The 24400-nt window shown below is 39.1% G+C and overlaps 1 protein-coding gene across 1 annotated transcript in view; it reads right to left on the bottom strand.

The window, feature by feature from the left end:
• Cdkl5 (cyclin dependent kinase like 5) overlaps positions 1–24400 on the bottom strand; it is a 195576-nt gene that overhangs the window by 27441 nt on the left and 143735 nt on the right. Inside the window, exons 7-11 of the mRNA XM_041642398.1 lie at positions 23790–23849; positions 21274–21364; positions 18500–18689; positions 10755–10835; positions 5805–5956 (exon numbers count right to left, since the gene is read on the bottom strand). Of these exons, the coding sequence (XP_041498332.1) occupies positions 5805–5956; positions 10755–10835; positions 18500–18689; positions 21274–21364; positions 23790–23849 (574 nt within the window). The remainder of the gene's footprint in view (positions 1–5804; positions 5957–10754; positions 10836–18499; positions 18690–21273; positions 21365–23789; positions 23850–24400) is intronic.

Raw genomic sequence — 24400 nt, 5'->3', positions numbered from 1 at the left:
ACACACACACACACACACACACAAACACAGTATGGGGGTAGAAAGAAAGAAATGGGGGGGTACTGAGATATATCACAAAAAGTGCCCTGGGCAAGCTCTGGGACAGAGAGGATCTAGTATTGGAATAAAGGATAAGTTCTTTTTGTAGCAGTCAAAAGGAAAGTCTTATTGGATGATGCATCTGTGCCATATCTAGATGATTAGTGGGTATTTCATTAATTGGCTAAGGAACAAATTGTGCCTTTTACTTTGAGTCTAGCCCTTAACAGCTGAGCCATCTCTCTAGTCGGGCTGTTCCTTCTCCTTCATATTGGTTACCTGTGTAAAGACATTTTGAAGGAGCCAGGCTCTAGACAGTGTGCTCTAAGACAGAGTGGAACTAGGGCTTATTATGGCTAACTCTGACAAGATAATAGCCCTGCTTGTAGACAGACAACAGCCTTCTTCTGAGCTCCACCTACTTGGAGGTTATAATGGCTCAGCAGAATACTCCATCCAACAACAGCAACTAGTTAGTATGTTCCCTAAAAGCTTCAGGGTTTAAACTACCAGAGTTGCCTGATTACTTACATCCTGGTAACCAAAATATCTCAGTAAGTTTTTGAAACCTCAATTATGATAGATGTCTTATCCAGAGATAGGTCTGAGTAAGTGTGTTGACTATCTTCCACTTCTTTACTCAGTCCTAGCTTCAAGAGCATAGCACTGGAGATCAGGTCCCTTGGGTCCTAGCTGGCTATCTCCTGGCAGGGCTGAGCAGAAGAAGGAAGTATCACAGAAAAAGGGAGATGGGAGGCTGGGGATGGAGGCAGACATTCCTGTTTCTTCCTGGCCAGGCACCCTGACTCAGGTCCCGGTTCAGCCCTTCCACAGGACTCCTTGTGCCAAACTCTAGTTCTCCCTGGGATCATAGTTTCTCCCTTTCCCTTCAGGAGAGGATATAGCAATGGCAGAAGTGTTTTAACTTCAAAACAGGACCATGAAGGGATGAAGAATAGGAAAGAAATCTGTTAGAGCTGCTAGAACCCTTAGAATTACTACTACGCAAGTCTACATGTGACCTTACACACATTCACAACAATATAAGAGAAAGGAAGCTGTAAAGGGAAGGCAGAAATGGTTGTCAAAGATCCAGATCCATCATAAATAAACAGCTACCCTGCATGTTTCCATGTCAGGATTAATTGGAAGCCACTGAGCTTTAGATATATGGTCATTTCTATGTAGAAAGGGCATCATATTATCTTCACATTGGAGCTCTGTCAAAGCACAACAATAAAAAGCAGCTTTGAAAATTTCATAGATCTCATCGACACACAACTGCAAAGAATCTGTTTTAAACTGGCAGCCACTTAAAAAGATTTAATGTATAAATCACTCAGTCACTTGTTTGTTTTAGAGGCAGGGTCCGCGCCTTGTCTACATTAGCCACAAACTGCTCGAGGCTGGCCTTGGATTCACGATTCTCCTGCTTCCACTTGCAGAGGGCTGGAATTACATGTGTGCACTACTGTCTGGCTATAAATCACTCTCAAATGGTTGGCAGACTAGATAAATGAACAGACAGTTAATGTGTTTACTTAAAATAAGTTTAAAAGCAAAAATATCTGGGCATGGTGATACAAACCTATAACTCCAGCACTTAGGAGGCCGAAGGCTAGCTACAAGTTCAAGGCTAGACTTGTACATGCCATAGGCAAACAAGCAAGCAGAGACAGAGGCACAACACTGTATTAATAGGGGCAGGTGTAAAACAGGACCATTGAGAGGATAAGCACAGTCAAAATGACATCACACCATGCACAAGGTGAGAGGAACCTTAGAAGAGTCTGAAGGTGACAAGCAGTGACTGAATAATGACTGAGGTCACTGCCTCCTAGAGAGAAAATGACTTGGGATATGGGGTGATGTAAAATATTATTTTAAAGTGTGTTACTTTTGTTTATGCTGTGGAATATTCGTTTAATGATGTAAATATGTGTTGCTTTTGTCTAAGTCTGTGAAGATGTGATACGTTGCCTGTCTAAAACACTTGATGGTCTAACAAAGAGCTGAACGGCCAATAGCTAGGCAGGAGAAAGGATAGGAGGGGCTGCCAGACAGAAAAAATAAATAGGAGGAGAAATCTCAGAACAAGGAGGTGCAAGAGAACAAGAAGAGGAGGTTAGGGGCCAACCACCTAGCCACACAGCCAGCCATGGAGTAAAAAGAAAAGTATACAGATGTAAGAAAGATAAAAGCTCAGAGGGAAAATGTAGATGGAATAATTTAAGATAAGAAAAAAAAAGCTGGCTAGAAGCAAGACAAGCTAAGGCTGGGCACTTATAATTAAGAATAAGCCTCTGTGATTTATTTGGGAGCTGGGTGGCAAGCCCCTAAAAAAGCCAAAAGAGGTAAAATATCAAACAACAGGGTGACAGTACATCTCCAGGCGCAGGACAGAGGAGCATGTGAGAGACAACCAACAGACATAGTTTTATGAATACATCTAAAATGGTCTTAGAAGGCCTCTGTTGAGACACCAGCTAGAATTCATATCCCTGGCAAGCTAGGCTTCTGTGGAGTATGTATGGACCACAGACAAGAGTGTGAGAAAGGCATCAGATGATGTAAGATTACTAAAAGAGAAATCACTTAGGACTGTTCCTTTTGATATATTCAACATATCACCAAGACCCGAAAATGAACTCTCCTTGAAATTGTTATCTACTTACAATTGCTACTGTCAACTTAGTCTTTGCAAGATTAATATACAGGCTTCTGTAACATGAGGGTTTCTGTCCTGCCTGGTTCCCGCAGCCGTTCAGCCCCAAAGAAATCACACAGAGAGTCTGCATTACTTATAAACTGATTGGCCCATTAGCTCAGGCTTCTTATTAGCTCTTGTAGCTTATATCAACCCATTGTTCTTATCTATGCTAGCCACATGGCTTGGTACCTTTCAAAGCGGGGACAGGACACATGTTGCTTCTTCGATGGTCTTGGCTAGATTGGGGGAAATGGGCTTCCTCCCTCCTAGCATTCTCCTGTTCCCATCGCCCTGCCTCTACTTCCTGTCTGGTTGACCCACCTATACTTCCTGCCTAGCCAATCAGCATTTATTTAAAACATGATTGAAGAATACAGACAATTCTCCTGCACCAGGCTTCCTTTCAGACTCCAGATTATACCACTGATGAGTACAGTACCACTCACAATTTATCACTAGTCTACCAAACTTTACATCATTGGGATAATTTTCTTTGTACATGTAATTCAGAAAAGTCGTGTGTCAATTCAAGTAGAAGGCAGACTAAAAGCCACAAACCAAGCCAGGCATGATCCCAGAGAATAATGTTAATCAATCAAGTGCAGTGGATCAACCAAACGCTGACAGTTACTTCGGGGTTTAGTATAGCAAAATCCTGAGGATAGGAACAGTAAACAGACCACCTAAGAACAGCTGAAAGCTGTGCTAGAACAAGCCACTGTCCCGACGTGTAAAGAGCTCTACAACAGTTCCACTTGCACAGCTTAGGAGGGTAAACTCAGGACCAACGCTTCTCCTAACTGATGGACTCCTCCCAGGCCTCAAAGTGCTGGGTTTTGATCTTTCAAAATTCCACTCTATTAAGAATAATTTTCCATATACAGTAGGAAAATTTCCATGTGTGTGTGTGGGGCTAATATTCAAGTTTTAAAAGCTTCATTAGATTTGATTTCTTCTGGATCAAAGACCTCAACATAAAGCCAGCCACACTGAACCTTATAGAAGAGAAAATGGGAAGTACACTTGAATGCATTGGCAGAGGAAACCACTTCCTAAATATAACCCCAGCAGCACAGACACTGAGAGAAACAATTAATAAATGGGACCTCCTGAAACTGAAAAGCTTCTGTAAAGCAAAGGAAATGGTCAACAACACAAAATGGCAGCCTACAAAATGGGAAAAGATCTTCACTAACCTCACATCAGAGGGCTGATCTCCAAAATATACAAGAAATTGGTTATCAAAAGAACAAATAATCCAATTAAAAAAAATGGAGTACAGACCTAAACAGAAAACTCTCAACAGAGGAATCTAAAATGGCTGAAAGACACTTAAGCAAATATTCAACATCCTTAGTCATCAGAGAAATGCAAATTAAAACAACTCTGAGACTCCATTTGAGACCTGTAAGAATGGCCAAGATCAAAAACACTGATGACAACTTATGCTGGAGAGGTTGTGGGGAAAAGGAAACACTTCTGCACTGCTGGTGGGAATGCAAGCTGGTACAGCCCCTTTGGATGTCAGTGTGGTGATTTCTCAGAAAATTAGGAAACAACCTTCCTCAAGACCCAGTAATACCACTTTTGTGTATATACCCAAAGGATGCTCAATCATGCCACAAAGACATGTGCTCAGCTATGTTCATAGCAGCTTTGTTTGTCATAGCCAGAACCTGGAAAAAACCTACATGCCCTTCGACCAAATAATGGATGAGAAAAATGTGGTACATTTACACAATGGAGTACTACACCAAAGAAAAAAATAATAACATCTTGAAATTTGCAGGCAAATGGATGGAGCTAGAAAACATCATTTTGAGTGAGGTAACCCAGACCGAGAAAGACAATTATCACATATACTCACTCATAAGTGGCCTTTAGACATACAGCAAAGAAAACCAGCCTACAAATCACAATCCCAGAGAACCTAGACAACAATGAGGACCCTAAGAGAGACTTACATGGATCTAATCTACATGGGAAGTAGAAAAAGACAAGATCTCCTGAGTAAATTAGGAGCATGGGGACTTTGGGAGAGGGTTGAAGGGGAGGGGAGAGGCAGGGAGGGGAGCAGAGAAAAATGTAGAGCTCAATAAAAATCAATGGAAAAAAAAGAGAAATAAATTACTTCTACATCCCATACATAAAAATTCTCAGATGTTCTACATCCCATACATAAAAATTCTCAGATGCCAAAATTGAGTTCTAGAGAATGAAGGAAGTCAGGGGAGGCTGCGCAGAACACCATTTTCCTAGAAATGCTGCTACAGTATTGGAGAGTGTCAGGACAGGAAAGGTGATCTGACTGATGCAATAGAGGGGAGGGAGGGAGGGAGGGAGGGAGGGAGGGAGGGAGAAGAAACAAGTTTTCAGACAGATAAGGCAACAAGCCTGCAATCCTGGCACTCAGGAGGGAGGGGCAGGAGAACTCAGGAAGCCTGAAGCCTGTTTGACTCCCTAATGGTTTCTCAGAGCTAGGATTACAGGAATGCCTAGGCAAGAAACAAATATTTTAATGCTCGAAAAGTGTTTTTAAAATGTACTACTTTTAATTATTGGCTTCACTCTTTTCATACGCTTATTTTTATTACAAAAACACCCCTCATTTCTCAATGATTGAAAGGCAAGTACAATAAAATCACAAAACCCTTCTTAAAGCGGCTTCTTATTTTAGTTCAGTTTCAGTGACCCACACATGTTCAGTGTCTTCTTTACCTTTCAAGAACCCCCTTCCCCTGTCATTTACACAACATCAGCTAGGTCTTAATGCTGTCTGAGATGCTGGAAACCTCCTGAGTTTCTAATTGAATGCTACCTTTCCAAGGGATCGCATAGGTTTTCATCATACACTTGTTAAATACAAGAAAGTCTTTAAGAGTCCCACACAACTCTTTAATTATAGTTCTGAATCATGTAATAAGCATGGAGAAGATATTTTTGAATAAAGGGGGCTTTCCTTCTTTCCTCTAATTGCATAATTTTAGCAGCCACCTCTTCCACCTACTTCTAAGACCACGACTGCATTTGTATTTCCTTAGAAGGGAATATTTACCTATTAGACAGTGTGCTGCTTTCCACATGGTAAGGTTTCCTTTTCGTTGACCTTGAAGGAGACCGATCCAAAAGTCTCTGGGTTTGAAATGTAGGGTGATTCAAACACTGCTCTGTCAAATATCTGTCAGCTGGGTCCAACTTCAGTAAATTCTTGGGAAATAAAAGTTGAGGAATGGAAAGAACAAAGTTGAATTTAAACTCTACCAATTACCTTATCCTTTCTTCCTAGAAAAGAAATATGTGGTCACTGCAAAATACCTAGCAACAATAGCTCAAGGAATGAAAAAAAAATCGCCCACAACCTCACAATTATAGTCCTCTTGGTAGAAATCTTTCTAGCCGTGCTTATGAGTACCACATATAATCTTTCTGCTATAATACCTGGCTCGTGATATGCACTTGTTTTTATATCCCATTCTTTTCACTTACTTATAAAAAACATATTTTTTGCAGTATAACTTAAACATTTAAAAACCTTTATAATAAGCCTATATTTGCATTCTTCATCTTTCTACTGTCTTTAAGATACCCAGTTATTCTCGCTGGAGACAGAGCACTAGTTCCCTGTGCATTATACATAGGTATAATCTGCACTTACTTTCCTCTGACTCTTTTCATTTTACCCCCATAGTTGTAAGCACACAACTGTATGTATTTAGTTTCCCTTCCACTTAGCATGCAATGCTGAGATCATTCCATAAAGTACAGAGCTTTAACTCTCCGTGTATACTTCATACTTTGGTTTTAGAATTCCCAGATGACTAATAGGTCACATTGTTTCCAACAGTTTCCTTTTTCTGAAGCACGTGGCAACACACTGTCTCACAATATGCTTTTTGGGAAAGGTGGGGAATGAAGCGAAGGCTTTGTGCATACTGAGCAAGTGCATAAGAATCAAGCTACATCCTCAACCTTACAACGAGGTGTAGCTGGGCAACTGCAGGCTGAGCCCCAAGGCTCTGTCTCCTCCCATCTTAATAAGGCTTTAAATGATTGTGCAGAAGCTTGTGGTATGAGTCTATCATGATTTACTCAGCAAGCATCCTACTACTAGATACTTGAATGATAGCCACCTTTCACTATCATGATTAGTGCTATGACAAAACACTTGAAATCGAATGGATCCTTTCTTAAAGGTGGCACTGGTAGGTATTGTTTCTTCATGCTGCCAAATTACCAATTAGGAAGGTTGTTTTAAATTATAATCCTCTCAGGAAGTGTTGGAGTCTACCGGTTTCTGGGGACCCTCACCAACAATAGGCATTCTCACTCTTCTTAGGGGTTGCAAATCAGATATTATAAAAGCTTCTGTATCACAGCTGTTTGTTTAAAGTTATTATTGCTGTGTATGTGTGTGTGCGCGCACACACGCGCATGCATGCGCCACGTGTGTGCAGTTGCCCGCAGAGGCTGGAAAAGGACATTACATGTGGCTATGAGTCATCCAAATAGGTGCTAGGAACCAAACATGGGTGCACTGCAGGAGCAGCAAGTGGCTTTAACCACTGAGCCACGGCTCCAGTCCCTCTTACAGATGTTTTACCTCGTATCTTTGCTGTTAGCAAGGCTGCTGACCAGTCACTGGCACAGTCTCCTCACGTATTTTCCTGTTTCTGCAGGCATCCCTACTTAGTTTTAAGTGTTCTTTCTTCATTAAGGTACTAGCCCTCTGTGTTATGTGGAATGCACTAACTGAAGTGTTTTCACCAAAATTGCTCATTTTAGCTGGACAGAATTTTTTAGTTGATTGATAAAATGATCAAATTATCATAAAAAAATAACCAACATACCCTAACACAGGGCAATAAAGTGCCGGCATTCATTCTTCTAGGTATTTGTTATCTCAGGAAAAGGAAGATGGGTAAAATTCCAACATTCACAAATGTACTTCTAGCTCAGTTGGTCTGATCCATAATTAATATATATATATATATATTTAACTAGTGAGAGCAAATTTGCTCCCAATAAGCCAGACTTCAGTTTAAACATTGCACCACATACATTTCAATTCTGGTCCTACCAGATACTGACATATTCACTTTGATACAAAGATTCTAATTATTGAAACTCAACCACTAATTACATGCAAGTGGCAAACTTGTCTCATTTCTGTTTTTCTCCCTTATTATAGAACACAAACTATGATACTTTAAACTCGTATTTCTAACAGCTACCATTAAAATGGTTTCAAATATAAGATCTCATTAAAAAGAAAAATCAGCCCCCAAGAAGTCTTTCTAAATTAAAAACACCTATGACCTTTCAGAAGAGTTGGCGCTATTTCAACTTATTTGATATCCTGTAGAAGTTACTGTACAGACAAAACTATTTTCATATGCTACAAATACAATTACTTTAAAGCATGAAGACCTTATAAGCATAGTATGAAATTTACTTAGCTAACAGTTTAAAAAATTGATCATGTATTGGGGGAGGCATCATCATTTTTTAAAACTAAAGCAAATATAATTATTGTAGTTATTTTTAAAACTATTAAGGGTATGGGTGTGCATTAATTCTAGTGATTGTATCTTTACTAAAATAGCAGCTCTAAAGAGGTACAAGATGAGATAAATATTTTAATTATTAGATGTGGACACAATTAGCATACATTTAGGGAGCAGCAAAGAGACTGACTGAAAGGACAATGGAGGCTTTTCACTTTTAAAATCTTCAAAAATAGGTAAAAGAATGGTGATATGTGTGAATATATAATTTAATAATAATTAGGCAATATTAATCAGTGACAGAAATCAAAATGATGGCTTCTGAAGGAGGCAGAATGGGCTAAGACCTAGGAAAGATCCAAAGGAGGTTTCTTGGATATTGACTAAGTTTTGAATGTCTTAATACAGGTAAGGTAACAAAAATATGCTTATATTTATAAAATCTCAGAGATGTAGACATAATTTGAATACATTCAAATGTGCAGTTCATGTGTCTGTGCATGTGTATGCGCCTGTTTATGTGTGTTTTGCATGATTATATGTCTGCACACTTATTCATACAGTGCTTACCCTGGTCAGAAGGGGGCCTCTGATCCCCCAGAACTGAAGTTAAAAGTGGTTGTGAGCTACCATGTGAATGCTGGAAACTGAACCTGGGTCCTCAGGAAGAGTAGTCAGTGAACTGAGCCATCTCTTCAGGCCCCTGAATTTGTATTTCAATAAAAGTACTTGCTTACTTTTAGAGAGCAGTAACAAAAACATATTAAATGATAGGAACTAGAATGTTTGCTTTCCAAGCCCTTTCGTCCCTCCAAACCCTTCTCCTTCTCCACTCCCCTTCAAATTCATGGCCTCTTTTTCTCACTAATCATCATTACAGTTTTAACTAAAGAAAAAAAGAGACAAAAGATTGTATTTAATTCAATCTTTTTCTATTCTGTTCTATTTATATTTTAAAAGTTACTGAGTAAGGCCCAAATTAACAAGTATTGGCTACATGAAAGAAAGTATTGGCAAAATCCAACTGATTTACCTAATAATTTGTCTAATTAAATTGAACGAGTGTTGAGGGTTCACTAGAAAAATATAGCAGTTCTCAATCTGTGTTAATAACACCAGTGTTTTATTAGAGTTTCAGAGAACACGGTACTTGGTATTTAATTAAATTTGGAAAATGTTAAGACAGAAATGCTTTACTGTGAGATTTCTGACTCCTCCATGGATTAAGGAACGCTATGTATCTCTAGAAACATTATGTGGTATACGGCCTCTCCCCAACGCCAGAGAGCCCCTTCTCCACATTTGCCCCACACCCACTCACACTGTTCCTTGGGACAGAGGTGAGCATACCCTAAAACACAGCCAAGTTCTAAGAACACAGCTCAGTGACTTGCTGAGCTTGAAGTTCCTGCACACAGTGGAGCCTCCACATTTTGACAGCTGAACAGACGGGCATAAAACAAAACGGACTCATAATCAAGCAGTGACGCTCTATTCTGAAACAATCAATGTTTGCCTGTACATTTACTGCCTGAAACAAAAACTTGAAAAATAGCTTTCACTTAAGAGACCACTGTTGGCCGAGGTGGAAAAATCTTTGCTTGCTCATTTTTTGGGACAGAGTCTTTGTAACTCAAGCTAGCCTCAAACTTAGAGAGAGGTCTTCCTGTCTCAGCCTCCCAAATTCTGAGACTACAAGCATGTGATACTATGCCCAGTAAGAAAATCTTTAATAAATAACTTTGGGGCTGGAGAGGTGGCTCAGTGGTTAAGAGCACTGGCTCCTCTTCCAGAGGTTTGATTCCCAGCAACCACATGGCAACTCCCAACAGCCTGTAACTCCAGGCCCAGGAGAGCTGCTGCCTCCTTTGGACCTCTGCAGACACTGCATGACATGCAGACAAAACACATACACACATAATAAAATAAAATAAAATAAATCTTAAAAATTTGAGGATGCTTTTAGTAGTCTGGAGTAGGACGTCTTTTGACAGGAGGAACGTTCAGGTCATGATGGTAGTAGTGATCCTGATATATCTAAAGAAAACCAGGAAGAGCAATCTACCTTGGTGAGAAGAGGCCCAGTCAGAGGGGAAAAAAAAAACAACCAATAACCAGAATTAGAATCACTGATTAAATCTGCATAAACCATGAGTAGCCTTCAATGTTCTGTACAAATAATTGTAAAATCTTTTGTCTTACAAAATTCACTTTAAGAGTTGTTTTAAAATGTAAGCGTGAGTAGCTCTTGAGGGCCAACAGATTTTCATTATTCTGCCCATTTTAGGAAAGTAATTTAGGGATTACATGCTCCTCTCTGGATGGACTGAGACAACACCAGATTCCTGTTGCAATTATAAACAAATTACATGCCTTTTAACATGACATACTCCCCATTAATCATCTACTAACGAAACATTTAATTCATAAAAGCAGGCTATGGTCCCAAGTAGGCACAGGACCAAAGGACTTCTTTTTATAAAAAAATTGACTTTTCTTACCTTCATGAGGTCAAGTAAAACACTATTTAAGATTCCAAGGTACCTTCTCTCTAATGACTGAGGATGGTTAACAGCCGGAAACTGTAAGGACAACACAGCATGGATGTTAGCATTTGGGGAAGGGTATGTGTACAGACATTTTTGGGGGTTACACAAGGCAGCAGCTGGATGGAAATCATTACCCTAGCATCAATCCAAGTCAAATTACTATTTGTTATATTACTTTTTGTGTCTATATATTTTAGATATGCATTAATAGGGCCAAATAGTAAATATTGGGAAAACTTACAGGTGATATCTAAAGTTAGATAGAGGATATTGAAGCTCGCAAAGAGAATAAAAGTCCTGGCTGTATATTTAATAGAATTCTGTCTGCTTATACAGCTTGCTTCTAAAACAATTTATAGATAAACTGTCTGCTGAAACAGACAGTTCTCAATACTGACAGACTGGAGAACTAACAGAAGGGCCATGATATGATATCATATAAAGATGTCTTGGTTTTTCCACAAGAATATGTAATTTACTCCTGAAAATGGAGACATAAGAAAGGAAAAAAGGCAGCAAGAGGCCAGAACCTGAAAAGCTCATTTTGAAATTGTAAATTTAGGCACATGTCCTATTATTGTTTTTAATATACTCTTCTAATGATCTATTTTAAAAATCTTACTTTAAAGTTCTAAAGGGGTAAACATAGACACTTAGATCAACGAATTAATTTCTAAATAAAGTAAGAGATGTTGAAACTTATTTTGATGTTGTACCCTTTCTTCTACCAATTTACACTCGGCAATATCTTGAGTGGTATTGAAGCATTGAGTAAGACACCGGCAGAACCCAAGCTTCCAAATGTTGAGAAACAGTTCGCTTGTAATACATAATTCCTTGATACCAACATAGGAACATTTCAAGGTGCAGAAATCCTTAAACAAGCTGAATGAAAGGTAACATCAAACAAAATATTAAGAAATATTTATGCTACCATCTCAACACTACATTCTGTAGGGTAAGAGATACACTTGAGAAATTTGTTGTCTGGTTGGAAAGGAATTAACTATGCATCTGTAAATGAGAAGCTAAAGGCGGTCATGGGGGCATACACCTGTAGTCTCAGCACTCAAGAGAGTGGCTGCGGCAGGAAGAGCTTGGGCTTGAGGCCAGTCTGGAATAAATAGTGAGAACCTGAGGCTGTAGAAGAACCCGTGGACATGTTAAACTCAACTTTGAAAGAAAGACAGGGAAGTAATGCTGTGCAAAGCATTTTAAGTATTATTTAAACTTACATTTTAGAGAAGAGGAAAATGATGGTCAGAAAGTTCAAATAACTGGCTTGAGGAAAGCTACATAATTAATGAACAGAAGTACTATCTGCATCTAAGCCTGTGATCCACACCCCCTCCTAACACAAAGTACCTCTCCCAAGTTCCTTTTGGTGCTACTGCAGCATTAACTATCAGACTAAAGGGAGGGGCACCTGTCACACCACGATAGAAGACTCTCCACTAGTAAAATTTAATCAAGACTTTTCTTCTAAGGTCTATATTATTAGATCACATACCCTTCTTTTCTCTCCTTGGGAATGACATTTCATTGATAAGAAAATTAATTCTGAAAGCTAAAAGGTCTTAGAAGGATCACAACAAAGAAAAGTGACCAGGACAGGGAGTTTTCTGTGAGATCATGTCTCCTAGAAATGTCAGAAGCTACATGCATAAAATCTCACCAACGTGGCTGACTAAACATGAGTTGAACAAGGAGGACACTGATAGACATGCTAATGTGGACAAGGAAAGCTCACACGGCTTCAACTCTGTATAAGGAACTAGAGGCAACTAAGGTATGTTGCGAGCAGGTGTACCATACCAAACTTTGATCAGTCCTGAAAACATACATACAAGTAACAATAGAGAGATTGAGCTGGTTATAAATAAGAATACACACACAATTATATACAAACACACATGTACCAACAATTAATGGGAAAAGAGGCCATTAATTGGAAAGAGAGCACAGACTGGCACACAGGATGATTTGGAGGGAGGAAAGGGAAGGGAGAAAAGATGCCATTGCATTATAATCTTAAAATATATAAAACATTTAAGGATGATCAGGCAAAATCTCAATTTAAAAATATAATGTATATGCTATTAAATGAAATATGCTATTCTAATATGAGATAATTCGACAAAGAGCCAAAGCTGGAACATACTATTTAAAACTAATGCTAGGGTTTTTACTTTCTTAATCATTTGAGTTCCTCTTTACTGAGCACAAGCTATACACTATGACCTGGCCTTGGCATTTTGTTCATTTCCAGTGCTAGGGATGGAACTCAGGTCTGTGGGCCTGTTAGGCGAGCACTCTACTATGTAGGTACACCCTGGCCCTACAGAGTGATTCTCATAGATCATTCTCCTTCATCACAACCCGTCAATATTTCACATGTGAAGAAAACAAAGCCACAAGAGAATGACATAGCTTCTGGAAGGTCGTAAATATGGGGACTCTGATGTTCTAATCCCACTGTGGTACACTAATGATTATTTTTTCCAAATAATGACTAGAAGTAGAATGGCATGCTGTGGATTTTCCAGTTCTCTACACCAGTGGATGCGAATACACACCATGCTGGTTTGTGCATGGTTTGCAGCAAATGCAGTTCATGGGCCCTGTGTGCTCAGCTAGCTGTCACAGACAGTCTCAGAGACTATCATAAGGAAAAACTTTTCCCTTAAAAGTCATTGTTAAGCCTCTAAAGAAAGACAGCACTAATTTCGTTAAGCCACCATGAACACTTCAGACTAAAATGCAAATACAGTAACGTCTATAAAAACCTAACTGTCCCAGAAGCAGCAATCTCCCTGAAGGATATTTACAGAGCTCTCACATGCTAGCGAGCATGCCATAGATGCTGTTGTTTAGAGAGGAGGTCTGGGAATAGACAGGACCACAGACAAAAGAGAAAACGGTGATTTTTGTGGGTCCTATAAATTTGAATGTGGCCTCTAATTCAAATGTGATTTATTCTTCAAAGATGCACCTTAAATTTCAAATCTGCCCATAAAAGCTGTTCTAGCCGGGCGATGGTGGCGCACGCCTTTAATCCCAGCACTCGGGAGGCAGAGGCAGGCGGATCTCTGTGAGTTCGAGACCAGCCTGGTCTACAGAGCTAGTTCCAGGACAGGCTCCAAAGCCACAGAGAAACCCTGTCTCGAAAAACCAAAAAAAAAAAAAAAAAACCAAAAAAAAAAAAAAAAAACCAAAAAAAAGCTGTTCTAATAAAATACCAGATATGATTTCCAACTTGCCAGAAAGTATGACATGCTCCTGGTCCAAATCACAATGAAATATGATAGAAGCAGAACAATGAGATGGAATGCAGTGCATTATGCTTGCGTATAAATTTATAGTTTACAAATTAATTCAGTATAAAATTATTTTTGTGCTTTATACTAGTATTTTTGTTTTTGTTTCGTTTTTCTCTATGAAATTCTCATATCTTTGTGACATAAGCATAGGCCATAATACCTGCATGATGTTGAAATCATTCGGGCAAGGCAGTCTCAGTTACATGGAGTTTCAGACCAGCCTTGGCAATTTAGTAAGACCCTGTCTCCAAAAATATAGCATCTATGAAGAACTAAGAAAACAAAACAACTCCAACAAAAGGCACTAGACACCCAAACCCAGAACATTCAATCGACAAATGGGTAAATGAACTGAACACATTCCTCTAAAGAAGATACACGGAAAGCCAATAAATAGTTGAAAAAAACTTCAACCTTAGCATGAGGGAAATGCCAATTAAACCTGCCTTTGATTCTCTTACTCCAGTCAAAACTGAGTAAACCAGCAAATGCTGATGAGGATGCGGGAAAGAGGAATCCATATTCACTGCTAATAGGAATGCAAACTTGTGCAGCTCCTATAGAACTTAGGGTGGAGGGCCCTCAAAAAAGCTGAAAACGACCATCTGGTCTCTGAGCTATACCACTCTTGGGTGTTGCCCAAAAGGAACTGACAATGGCATACCACAGAGGTTCCAGAATGTCCGTACCTAATGTAGCACTACTCACAAGAGCTAAGCCACAGATCCAGTCTAGATGCTTACCAAAGATGAACAGATGAAATACATGAACAATGGAATCCTATTCAGTCATTCAGCACACTGAAACCATGTCAGCTGTAGAGAAATGGATGACTGGAAGATAACCATTGGAACAAAAGAAGCCACATTCAAGAAAGCAAATAGAACTTTCCTTTCACATGTGGAATATGGATTTCACTATGAGGCAGAAGAAGGAAGAGGTCTTGGACAGAGCTGAAGGTGAAAAAGCCAGGATAGTGGAGAAAGAAAGAATATATCACATGTTTTCTCTCATATGCAGAATCTAGGTGTGTGTGTGTGCACACACATAGAAAGAAAGAAGATTATTTGCAGGGTAGGTCAAAGGGACCAGCTAGAGAGAAGAGGCAGGATGAAGGAGGGTAGTGAAGGTGGTGAATAAGAGCAAGACACAAAGATATACATACATGAATACAAAAAAAATTATTCTGCATGCTAACTAAAAGAATAGAAAAAATAAAGTTGAGGGATAAAGAAAACATCTTAATTCCTTAGTTTCTAAGTTATTAAGTAGGCCTAGAAATGTCAAAATCTGCTCACCATTCAGATTCTGTGGCACAGGCCTTCTAACCAGACCTGTAATAAATCAACACTATGCAATCTAGGAGATACCACCTTAGGTGTGTGATATGAATGGAGCAGTTTCTTTCCTCAACAAAGTCACAAGCCTGGTGAGGAGGCATATTTGCGAACAGCTATTTAATTGAGCATTAATGGGTATAACAGCAAAGAAAAATGTGATCAAAGTGCTACAGGAGTGTAAAACAGCCTAGATGCACACTCTCGAAGGGCTTCACTGGCTCTAGGCTGTGCTCGGAGCGCTAGAGATAACAGTGCAGCACTCGGGCCGTGCCAAACACATGGCGGGAGGTTCCTGGTGGCCTGAGAATATAGGAAAGAGATCAGGACAGGGGATGATGAGGCCAGAGAATCCTGAATGCTACCCTAAAGAGTTTAAACTTTAACAGAAATCATAGAAAGTGGTAAGCAAAACGGAGACAGACTTAAAAGTGTAGTTTGAGAGAAAGTTTAAGAGATCAGTTTGATCCTATAGCTATACTGATGAATATCTTGCATATCACCATAGAACCTTCATCTGGCGATGGATGGAGATAGAGACAGAGACCCACACTGCAGCACCGGACTGAGCTCCCAAGGTCCAAATGAGGAGCAGAAGGAGGGAGAACATGACAATGGGGCTGATCTATTGGGAGCTCACCAAGGCCAGTGGGACTGTGACTGAAAAAGCATGGGATAAAACCGGAATCTCTGAATATGGTGGACAATGAGGGCTGACTGAGAAGCCAAGGACAATGGCACTGGGTTTTGACCCTACTGCATGTACTGGCTTTGTGGGAGCCTGGTTTATTTGGATGCTCACTTTCCTAGACCTGGATGGAGGGGGGAGGACCTTGGACTTCCCACAGGGCAGGGAACCCTGACTGCTCTTTGGACTGGAGAGGGAGGGGAAGGGGGATGGGGGAAGGGGAAGGAAAATGGGAGGCCGCCAGGAGGCAGAAATTTTTAATAAAAAAAAAAGAAATCAGTTTGAAAATAACTCAAAGTTCACGTAAGGTCGACGGGGGAAGGCAGCATTAGAGGCAGAGAGAAAGGAAATGCAAATGAATTTGATTGATGATGGCATGGACTCATTCAGTCATTCAGTGAGTGTCTACCACAGACAGGATGGTTTAGTGTTGTCAACCTGACAGAAATCTAGAATTTCCTGGAACAGGGGCCTGTGGGCATGCCTGTGTGGGTTATCTTGATTACCTTAATTGATGCAGAAAGGCCCATTTTAATTGTGGGCAGGATCATTCTGGACTATTAAAGGTGGAGGAAGGGAACTGAGTCATAGTTGGCCACTCTCTGCTTCTTGACTGAAGATGCAATGTGACCAGCTCCCTCAAGCTCCTCCAGTTGTGACTTCCCTACCGTATGGACTGTAATCAAAACTACTACCAAGTAGTCATGAAGTACCAAAACCTCAGAATGCCCATAGAGGTAAAAGAACAGGCAAGTGTGGTGAGAATCTGGAGGGAGGCAAATGGAGACAGTATGCGTCAAGGTCAGGGAACCAAAGGCCCCACCATGTGAGACCTCACAGGCTATGGCAGAGAGCATGGAATGATCCTCAGTGAGAACAGAAATTCAGTATTTGTGAATATAATACTTGCCTCTCTGTTAGACCAAGATCAGGTCTTATTTATTGCCACATTTTCAGCCTCTAGTATGAGAAATGTTCCATAACTGTTAAATTAATTTTGAACTACATACTATTTTGTAAACTAATCAATGATCACAATTTGGCTAATATAAGCAAAAACAAAAGGAGAAAATAGTCTAAAGTAACAGGCACCTTTGGGGGAGGAAGTGAAAAAAGAAAGCAGAGAGAGGAATGAAAAAGTATATACAGCTCACTTTGTTCATTTCTTCCATGTGTGCTGATCTCAGGAGGAGCTGGGACTGTGTTATGTACATATGTGAGCAGGAGAAACTAACCGAGGTCCAGAAAGTCAAAGAAAAAAAAACCAAAGCACTTTACAAATGACAAGTGACATCATGAATTTGTCATTTCATGATAGCTGATGGTTGTGAGGTAAGAAAAGTCATTTTCCTTTGGGGACATAGATGCAAGTAGGTCACTCATACATACACGGGAAGCGCTAAGTAGACTCGGGGTTATCAATAACAACAAGGACAAAAACCATGGAAGACATGAAGTTTAGAGAGAGGTGAGATAGGGAGACCCTAGGGTGAGTTGGAGGGACATGATTGAAATACATTGTGTGACTATACAACATTTTCAAAGAATAAAAAAATATTAAAACAAATAATAGAATGGTTTGAGATTTATAAATTTGCACTGGAAAATAAAACAAGGAATGATGAACTTGTTTAGTAGTTTCTGCAAAGACTACAAATTAGCACATTGGCTTAAAGGGCTCCTTAAACACTTAAAAAGCTGCATTGGGGGTAGATGGAAGTAAAGAGCAGTATAGAAAACCCTTATCATTCTGATGAGGTACCGCTGGCAGTTACATGTTCCTCATTTGGATAAAGTTCATGGTTTTGAAAATATTTTTTATTATAGTCTCAGCAGACAAATGCATCAAGCCTAGGAAAACATGCCCAAGGCTCTGACTTCTACAGGGATCTGATGTTCCACTGTTAGTGTACAAGAAAAATCTGTGAAGCAGAACCTCTAAATCTGTAGAACGCAAGCACCCATGGCCATCTGCAAGACACCACAAATATATTCACCTAAGTCGACAGCAGCATACGGTTGTCTTTCAGAGATGCTTAATATTCTGAATAAAGAGATAGTGTAAGATAAAAGTTTGGAATAAAATAACGTACATGCTAAAAAGATACTGAAAAATCAAACTTTACAGATTAGAAAAAAGACATTAGCAGCTCTTGCTTTCCAACTGTGGCTATTTTTAATTTCACAAATACTATATAAGATTCAGAAATAAAATATCACAGTGAGAATTAAAAACACAGCGATGGGATAGGGAGAGTGTGCAATGGGAAGCTTAGCATTCTATTGTGCAGTGAACAGCACGTTAAATACTGGCAGAATGATTCCATTTCGGATTTTAGCAAAGCCTCTTACCCGGAGCCCATGGAAACGAGGATTACTGTAGAAGAGCTTCATCTGCTCAGATGGAAGTGGTCCTAGCACCTTCTGAATAGTAAAGAGTTGGTCAATTTCACTTTCTCCAGGAAATAAGGGCTGTCCATCACTAAGCTCCCCAAGAATACAGCCCACTGACCACATGTCTACGGACTTGCCGTAGGGAGCTCTGAAAAGCAAAAGAAGAGACAATCTTAACAACTGAAGACACAAAATGTTTAATAATTCCCAACTTAATTTAGACCAAATTCATGATTTAAGACATGCATGTACTTAAGGAATTTAAAAGGGCCACTAGCAAAAGTGAGACTGGAAATAAGAAATTAGAGCATCTACATAAAAATTTAGACTACAAGTCCATAACCCACACTCTAAAAGAAATCAGTTTAAGCACAATGGAGTTAGGATTTACTTATTTGAAATCTAGATATATCTTGAACACGAATGGCTTTAATAAACTAATGTACATATTGAATAAGAACACCTCACTTAGGCAATGAAATATTCCCAAGAAATGTATTTTCAAATAATTACTACTTTAAGCTTTAGTCTGGTAAAATGTACCATTGCCTTATGTACCTTAAACAAATACTGAATGTTATTTAGCTTCTGATTGCGTAGAATCATAATTTCTAACAGCTAAGATGAGTTATTTAGATATAACTATTTTATACAAGGCATTCTGATAACTACTTCTAGCAAATAATGTTTTAATGGGCTTAAGGGTTTGTAGCTCTCTTTTAGGACCTAAATCACTAGAGAGCTTGACGAAGAGAATTTGCTACAAATGGAGGCCATAAATGAAAATTTAAGGCTCCCCATATAGCTTATAGCTTGGTACCTAAAATCTAAAATAAAATTATTTACGACAGTTTAAACAAAACTTATACACAGTTTCAAACATAGAGAATCCAAGCTTTAAAAAGGGAAAGCCAAAATAAAATATATGAAAAATAATCTCAAATGAAATTCTAGAATGCCATAAAGCTAATATAAAAATTTAAACTAAAGCATTTTTAGCATACAGAATACATTTAGGTTAATACAAGTTACTGCAACAATAACTCAGTGTTTCATTTATCTCATTTTGTCCCCTCCCCCCAGATATAAAACCACGAGGAAAGCTCATTTAAACAATTTTGGTAGCTTTCTGGGCAATTAAGCATACCGATTTTAAAACTACTATTTGAGATAAAGAAAACCTGTCATATGGTACTAGATTGAAAAACCTATGGAAAAAAAATCTCACACTCATGACAAGCTATTTTAATCCTGTCATCTAATTTGAATACCTTATGCAGCTGAAACTATTTTGGATATCAAGGACAAAGTCCTCGGAATGTATAAACATGTAGACTCAATATAAAACCAAATACCGACGGATTTCAATGAAATCTTTACACAAATAGTATGGTACTTAAACTAGAACCTGACGATCGATTCCACTGTGCTGAAGTTGGCTGTGCTGTGTGCATCTGCTTTTAGCAACTATGAACATCTACGAATATAACCTCAGCTTCCCAATGGGTGCCACGAGAGAAAAAATGTCCTCTAAAAATTCATAATAAAGCTATCCCCACAAGACTACATGGGTCTAGTTTATAGACAAAAGTCCCATTTTAAAGACTTCTGCCACACTTGGGCTCTTGGTTGTGGTTCTAAGAATGATCTGCTTCCTACTCTTCCTTAGCAAATAGTGTCCTATAAATTCAAATCACAAATTCCTCAAAGGAATATAATAAAGCCCAGTGATGCACAAACATACCAGGAGAAACACAGATGGATACAACGGAAAACAATCTTAACTCCAGGATCAAAAGTTAGCCCAAGAAGCTGGGGAGATAGCTCAGTGGGTAAAGTGCTTGCTTAATAAGCATGAGAACATGAGTTTTGATCTCTAGTACCCACAGAAACATCTGGGTATGGCAGTGGGTACTTGTAATGCCAGCGCTGGGAAGCAGAGACAAAAGGATCCTGGGGGCTCACTGGCCAACCAGGGTAGCCAACTGAATGAGCTCCAGGCTCAGCAAAAGATCCTGTCTCAAAGAAATGAGGAGTGGATTGGCAGCAGGGTAACCTGCACAGAACCCAACTAGGCCCCCTGAATGTGGATGATGGTTGTGTGGCTTGGGCAGTCTGTGTGGTCACTGACAGTGGGGCCAGGGTTTATCCCTAGTGCATGAACTGGCTTTTTGGAGTCCATTCGCTACGGAGGGATACCTTGCTTAGCCTAGGTACACGCCAGTGAGAAACCTTGTCTCAGAGAGGAGAGAGAGAGAGAGAGAGAGAGAGAGAGAGAGAGAGAGAGAGAGAGAGAGAGAGAGAGGGAGAGAGGGAGGGAGGGAGGGAGGGAGGGAGAGACGGGGAGAGAGACAGAGAGAGAGACAGAGAGAGAGAGAGAGAGAGAGAGAGAGAGAGAGAGAGAGAGAGAGAGTCAAAAGGTCTATCAGACACAAGTCAAAGGACTCTACATCAACGTATTCCCAGTCCATCTGCTAGTCAACTAGCTACCATCGGAGTGACTCCAGGAGAGGCTACTGGGCTGAACTCAAGCCACAGGAACCCAGAACTGAGATCAAGACAAGGCAGCTTGTTTCTCAGCAGCATGACATCGTTAGGGGTCTTTTTCTGCAGTGAACATGCAACTGATATATTTAAGTAACCCCAGTTTTTATTTTCCATAAGTGATCCCAATACAAATGACAAAGAAACAAGAAGTGTGCACAGGCCACACTATTAGAAAAGTAACTCACCCGAGTAATAGCTCTGGCGACCGGTACCACCTTGTAGCCACATACTCGGTATAATTCGCATTATTGCCCTCTGAGAGATTCCGAGCAAAACCTGAAAGAATAGCAATTTCCTGTTGACAAAATCGTTCACCTCTAGTAATACTTTTAAGGAAAACCAAGAGAGTATAATGACTAACATTAAATAGACTTTATTAAGAACATCCTTATTTGAAATAGTTAATAGTGTTCCTATGTTAAAGCACATGATGAATTTGCTACAGACTCAGTCTTTCTTCTATGCTAAAGAGAGCTGTGTTTTCAAATTCACCCAATCTATTTTTTTTTTTTGTCAAAATGTGGAGCCAGATTTCCAAATAGACTCTCCTAAAATTTTCAATTTAAAATTGAGAGCTCACTAGGGCCAGGAGTCCAAGTCACATGAGCATTAATTCTGCTGTGTGAGACCTACATAATACTGTGTATTTACTGTTGCTGCGCGGCTCCAGCCATTAAGTAAACAATTAACAGTTGGCACTGATAGAAACGAGTAGGCTGAAAATTACCCTTCGCCCTTAATGCTGTAGAAGCGGTGAGGGCATCTTAATTACCTTCTAGGCACTAGCATTGTTTTTGTCCCCACTCCTTCCAAAGGTTTAGGACCAAAAAATGAAGCAGGAGGATAAATCAATTACCTATCTAACCCACCAAATGCAAGAGAGGTTCACCACCAAGGTTAGGAAAACATTAAAACTGGAGTAAAAATTCAGGTTTGTGTCAGTTTGAGAGGTAAAACTTAGTGTTTCTTAAAGTGAAACAGTAAAAAAAGAGAAAGGAAACAACAGCAACAAAAGACAAAGCCCGTAACTTCAGCTAGTCAATTCTTCCTACTGAAGCATTGGCTGAGTAACTATGTGCAATCCTGAATGGGGTTCTTCAAGCCAGATAAAGGAGTTGCCTCTCTGCTAGGTAAGACAATTAATTAGGAAGTCCTTGATGGGACCCACAGGACATAGGATGCCACACGGAGTGCTGCCAGAAGGAACTTCCTGACCACTCTTTAAAGTACAATGCTAGAGAAATAGTACACGTTTCCTATTGTTAACCATAGCACAGGTATTTCTTTTCTATTTATACCTGCTTAAAAATCTTCAGTCACTTTGAACCTTAATGGAGAATCATGGGTAGGCATAGTACATAAGTCTGCTGACATCTTGGGAGGTAATCATAATTACAGATGGGAAACTCAGAGACAACATTCTTGGAAATCGGTGGAGGCCAGAAGAGGGAAGTCAGATCCCTTGGAACTGGAGTTACAGGCAGTTCTGAGCTACTTTGTGGGTACTGGGAACTGAACCCAGGTCCTTTTCAAGAGCAATAAGTGCTCTTAATCATTGAGCCATCTCTCCAGCTCCCAATAATATTTTAAAGAGTTGCCATTTTTTTTTTAACAATGTAGACCAGGTAAAAGGAAAATTTCAAAAGCTGAAATGGCAACATTTGACTTAAAATCAGTGCATGTGACCCTGGGCTTAGAGTACGTTCAGTTGGTAGTCTCTGCCTAGCATGCAGGAACCCCTGGGTTCTACCTCTAACGTTGCATAAACTTGGTGTGGTGGCACATGATTATAATTCCAACACTCAAGAGGTGGAGGCAGATGGATCAGACACTTAGGGCTATCCTTAGCTATAAAGTGAGTTTGAGGTCAGCCTGAGATACATGAAATCTTATTTCAGAACAAATTAATTTAAGTATTTAAATCAACTGTTGAGTAGTAAAGAAAACTCAAAAATTTGAATTGTCTGCTGCTTTTTGTAAATGCTCCTTTCTGATATTTTTATCAAGCCATGACCTAAACACTATTAAGTTTTCTATATTATTTAAAATATTCAACAGCATTTAAAATAGAATTATCCACATGAAAAACAACACAGATTTTACTAGGAGTATAATTTTTAGAAGTCTTTCTGTATATTTGAAAAATAAGAGTATTGTACACCAGTTACCCATTTCATTCATTAAACATTTAACAGGAACAAACAGATGTGTTCTCAAAATGGCTTTGACCTTACCGGTACAACCACTGTATGTAAATCATACATAAGTGTGAAGACATATGGGCATGTATCTAGTGGTTATGACTAAATGTAGGACAATTTCTATCAATATGCAAAAACATTTTATTCTACTCTAACCAGGAATCTATACTGATGGTTTACAGAAAACTCTAATTCTGGCATCATTTGATACTGCGTCATTTGGTACATTACTCCTACATGACAATCAAGTATTTGTTCCAAATTAACTCCCATTAAACAAATAACTGCATAATTTGTTAAAATTGCAGATAATATACCACACAACAAAGAGAAAGCAAAGCTACACCAGCCATCAACTCTCAGCATATGACACAATAGAATGTTCCTCTACTAATTTAAATCAAAATATAAGATCACTTTTAATATACCTTCAAACGCTACCCATGTAGCACATTAAATTAATCCTCTCAATATTGGGGCTCAATTTCTTTTTAACTTACCGAAGTCACATAGTTTCAGGACATCATTGTGGCTGATTAAGAGATTTTCTGGCTTTATATCTAGAATACCAAGATTAAAAAAACAGTAAATAAAGACGGTCTATTTTTTGCTGATTGACACAGTACTGTAATGGCGTCTATTTAAAATCATCTAAGCAGGATTTGACTAGAAAACTGTGCAGCGTGAAGAAGAGAAAAGACATTTTATGCTGCTACAAAAAGGCTTGATTTCTTTTTAAGAGACACGCAGACCACAATTGCTAAGGAGATCCTGAAAAAAAACTCAAAACATAATTATCTCTCTCCCTTTCCCTGCTAAGGATTGACCCCAGAGCCTAAAGCATGTTGAGGACACACCTTACTGAATTCTGTGAGGATTTTTAAAATGATTAAACTTAGGCCAATATACTTATAGGAACTGCTTTTGCTTCATAAAATGCTAACAATACAAATTTTTGGAGATTGAAGCTAAAATGTTTATATCTCCATGATATTTTAAAAACCATATACACCAATAGTTAAACAGTATAATGTTTATTAGAGGAAAACTGTAAAAAGGTTCTCTGCATAATTCCTATATTCTCATACCTATTTTGTTTTTTCATGTGGTT

This window comes from Microtus oregoni, unplaced genomic scaffold, assembly GCF_018167655.1.
Source record: "Microtus oregoni isolate MIOR12 unplaced genomic scaffold, Mior012 000074F_003, whole genome shotgun sequence".
Lineage (NCBI taxonomy): Eukaryota > Metazoa > Chordata > Mammalia > Rodentia > Cricetidae > Microtus > Microtus oregoni.
Note: the sequence above shows the minus strand (reverse complement) of the source record. Positions and strands in the feature narration are given on the sequence as shown.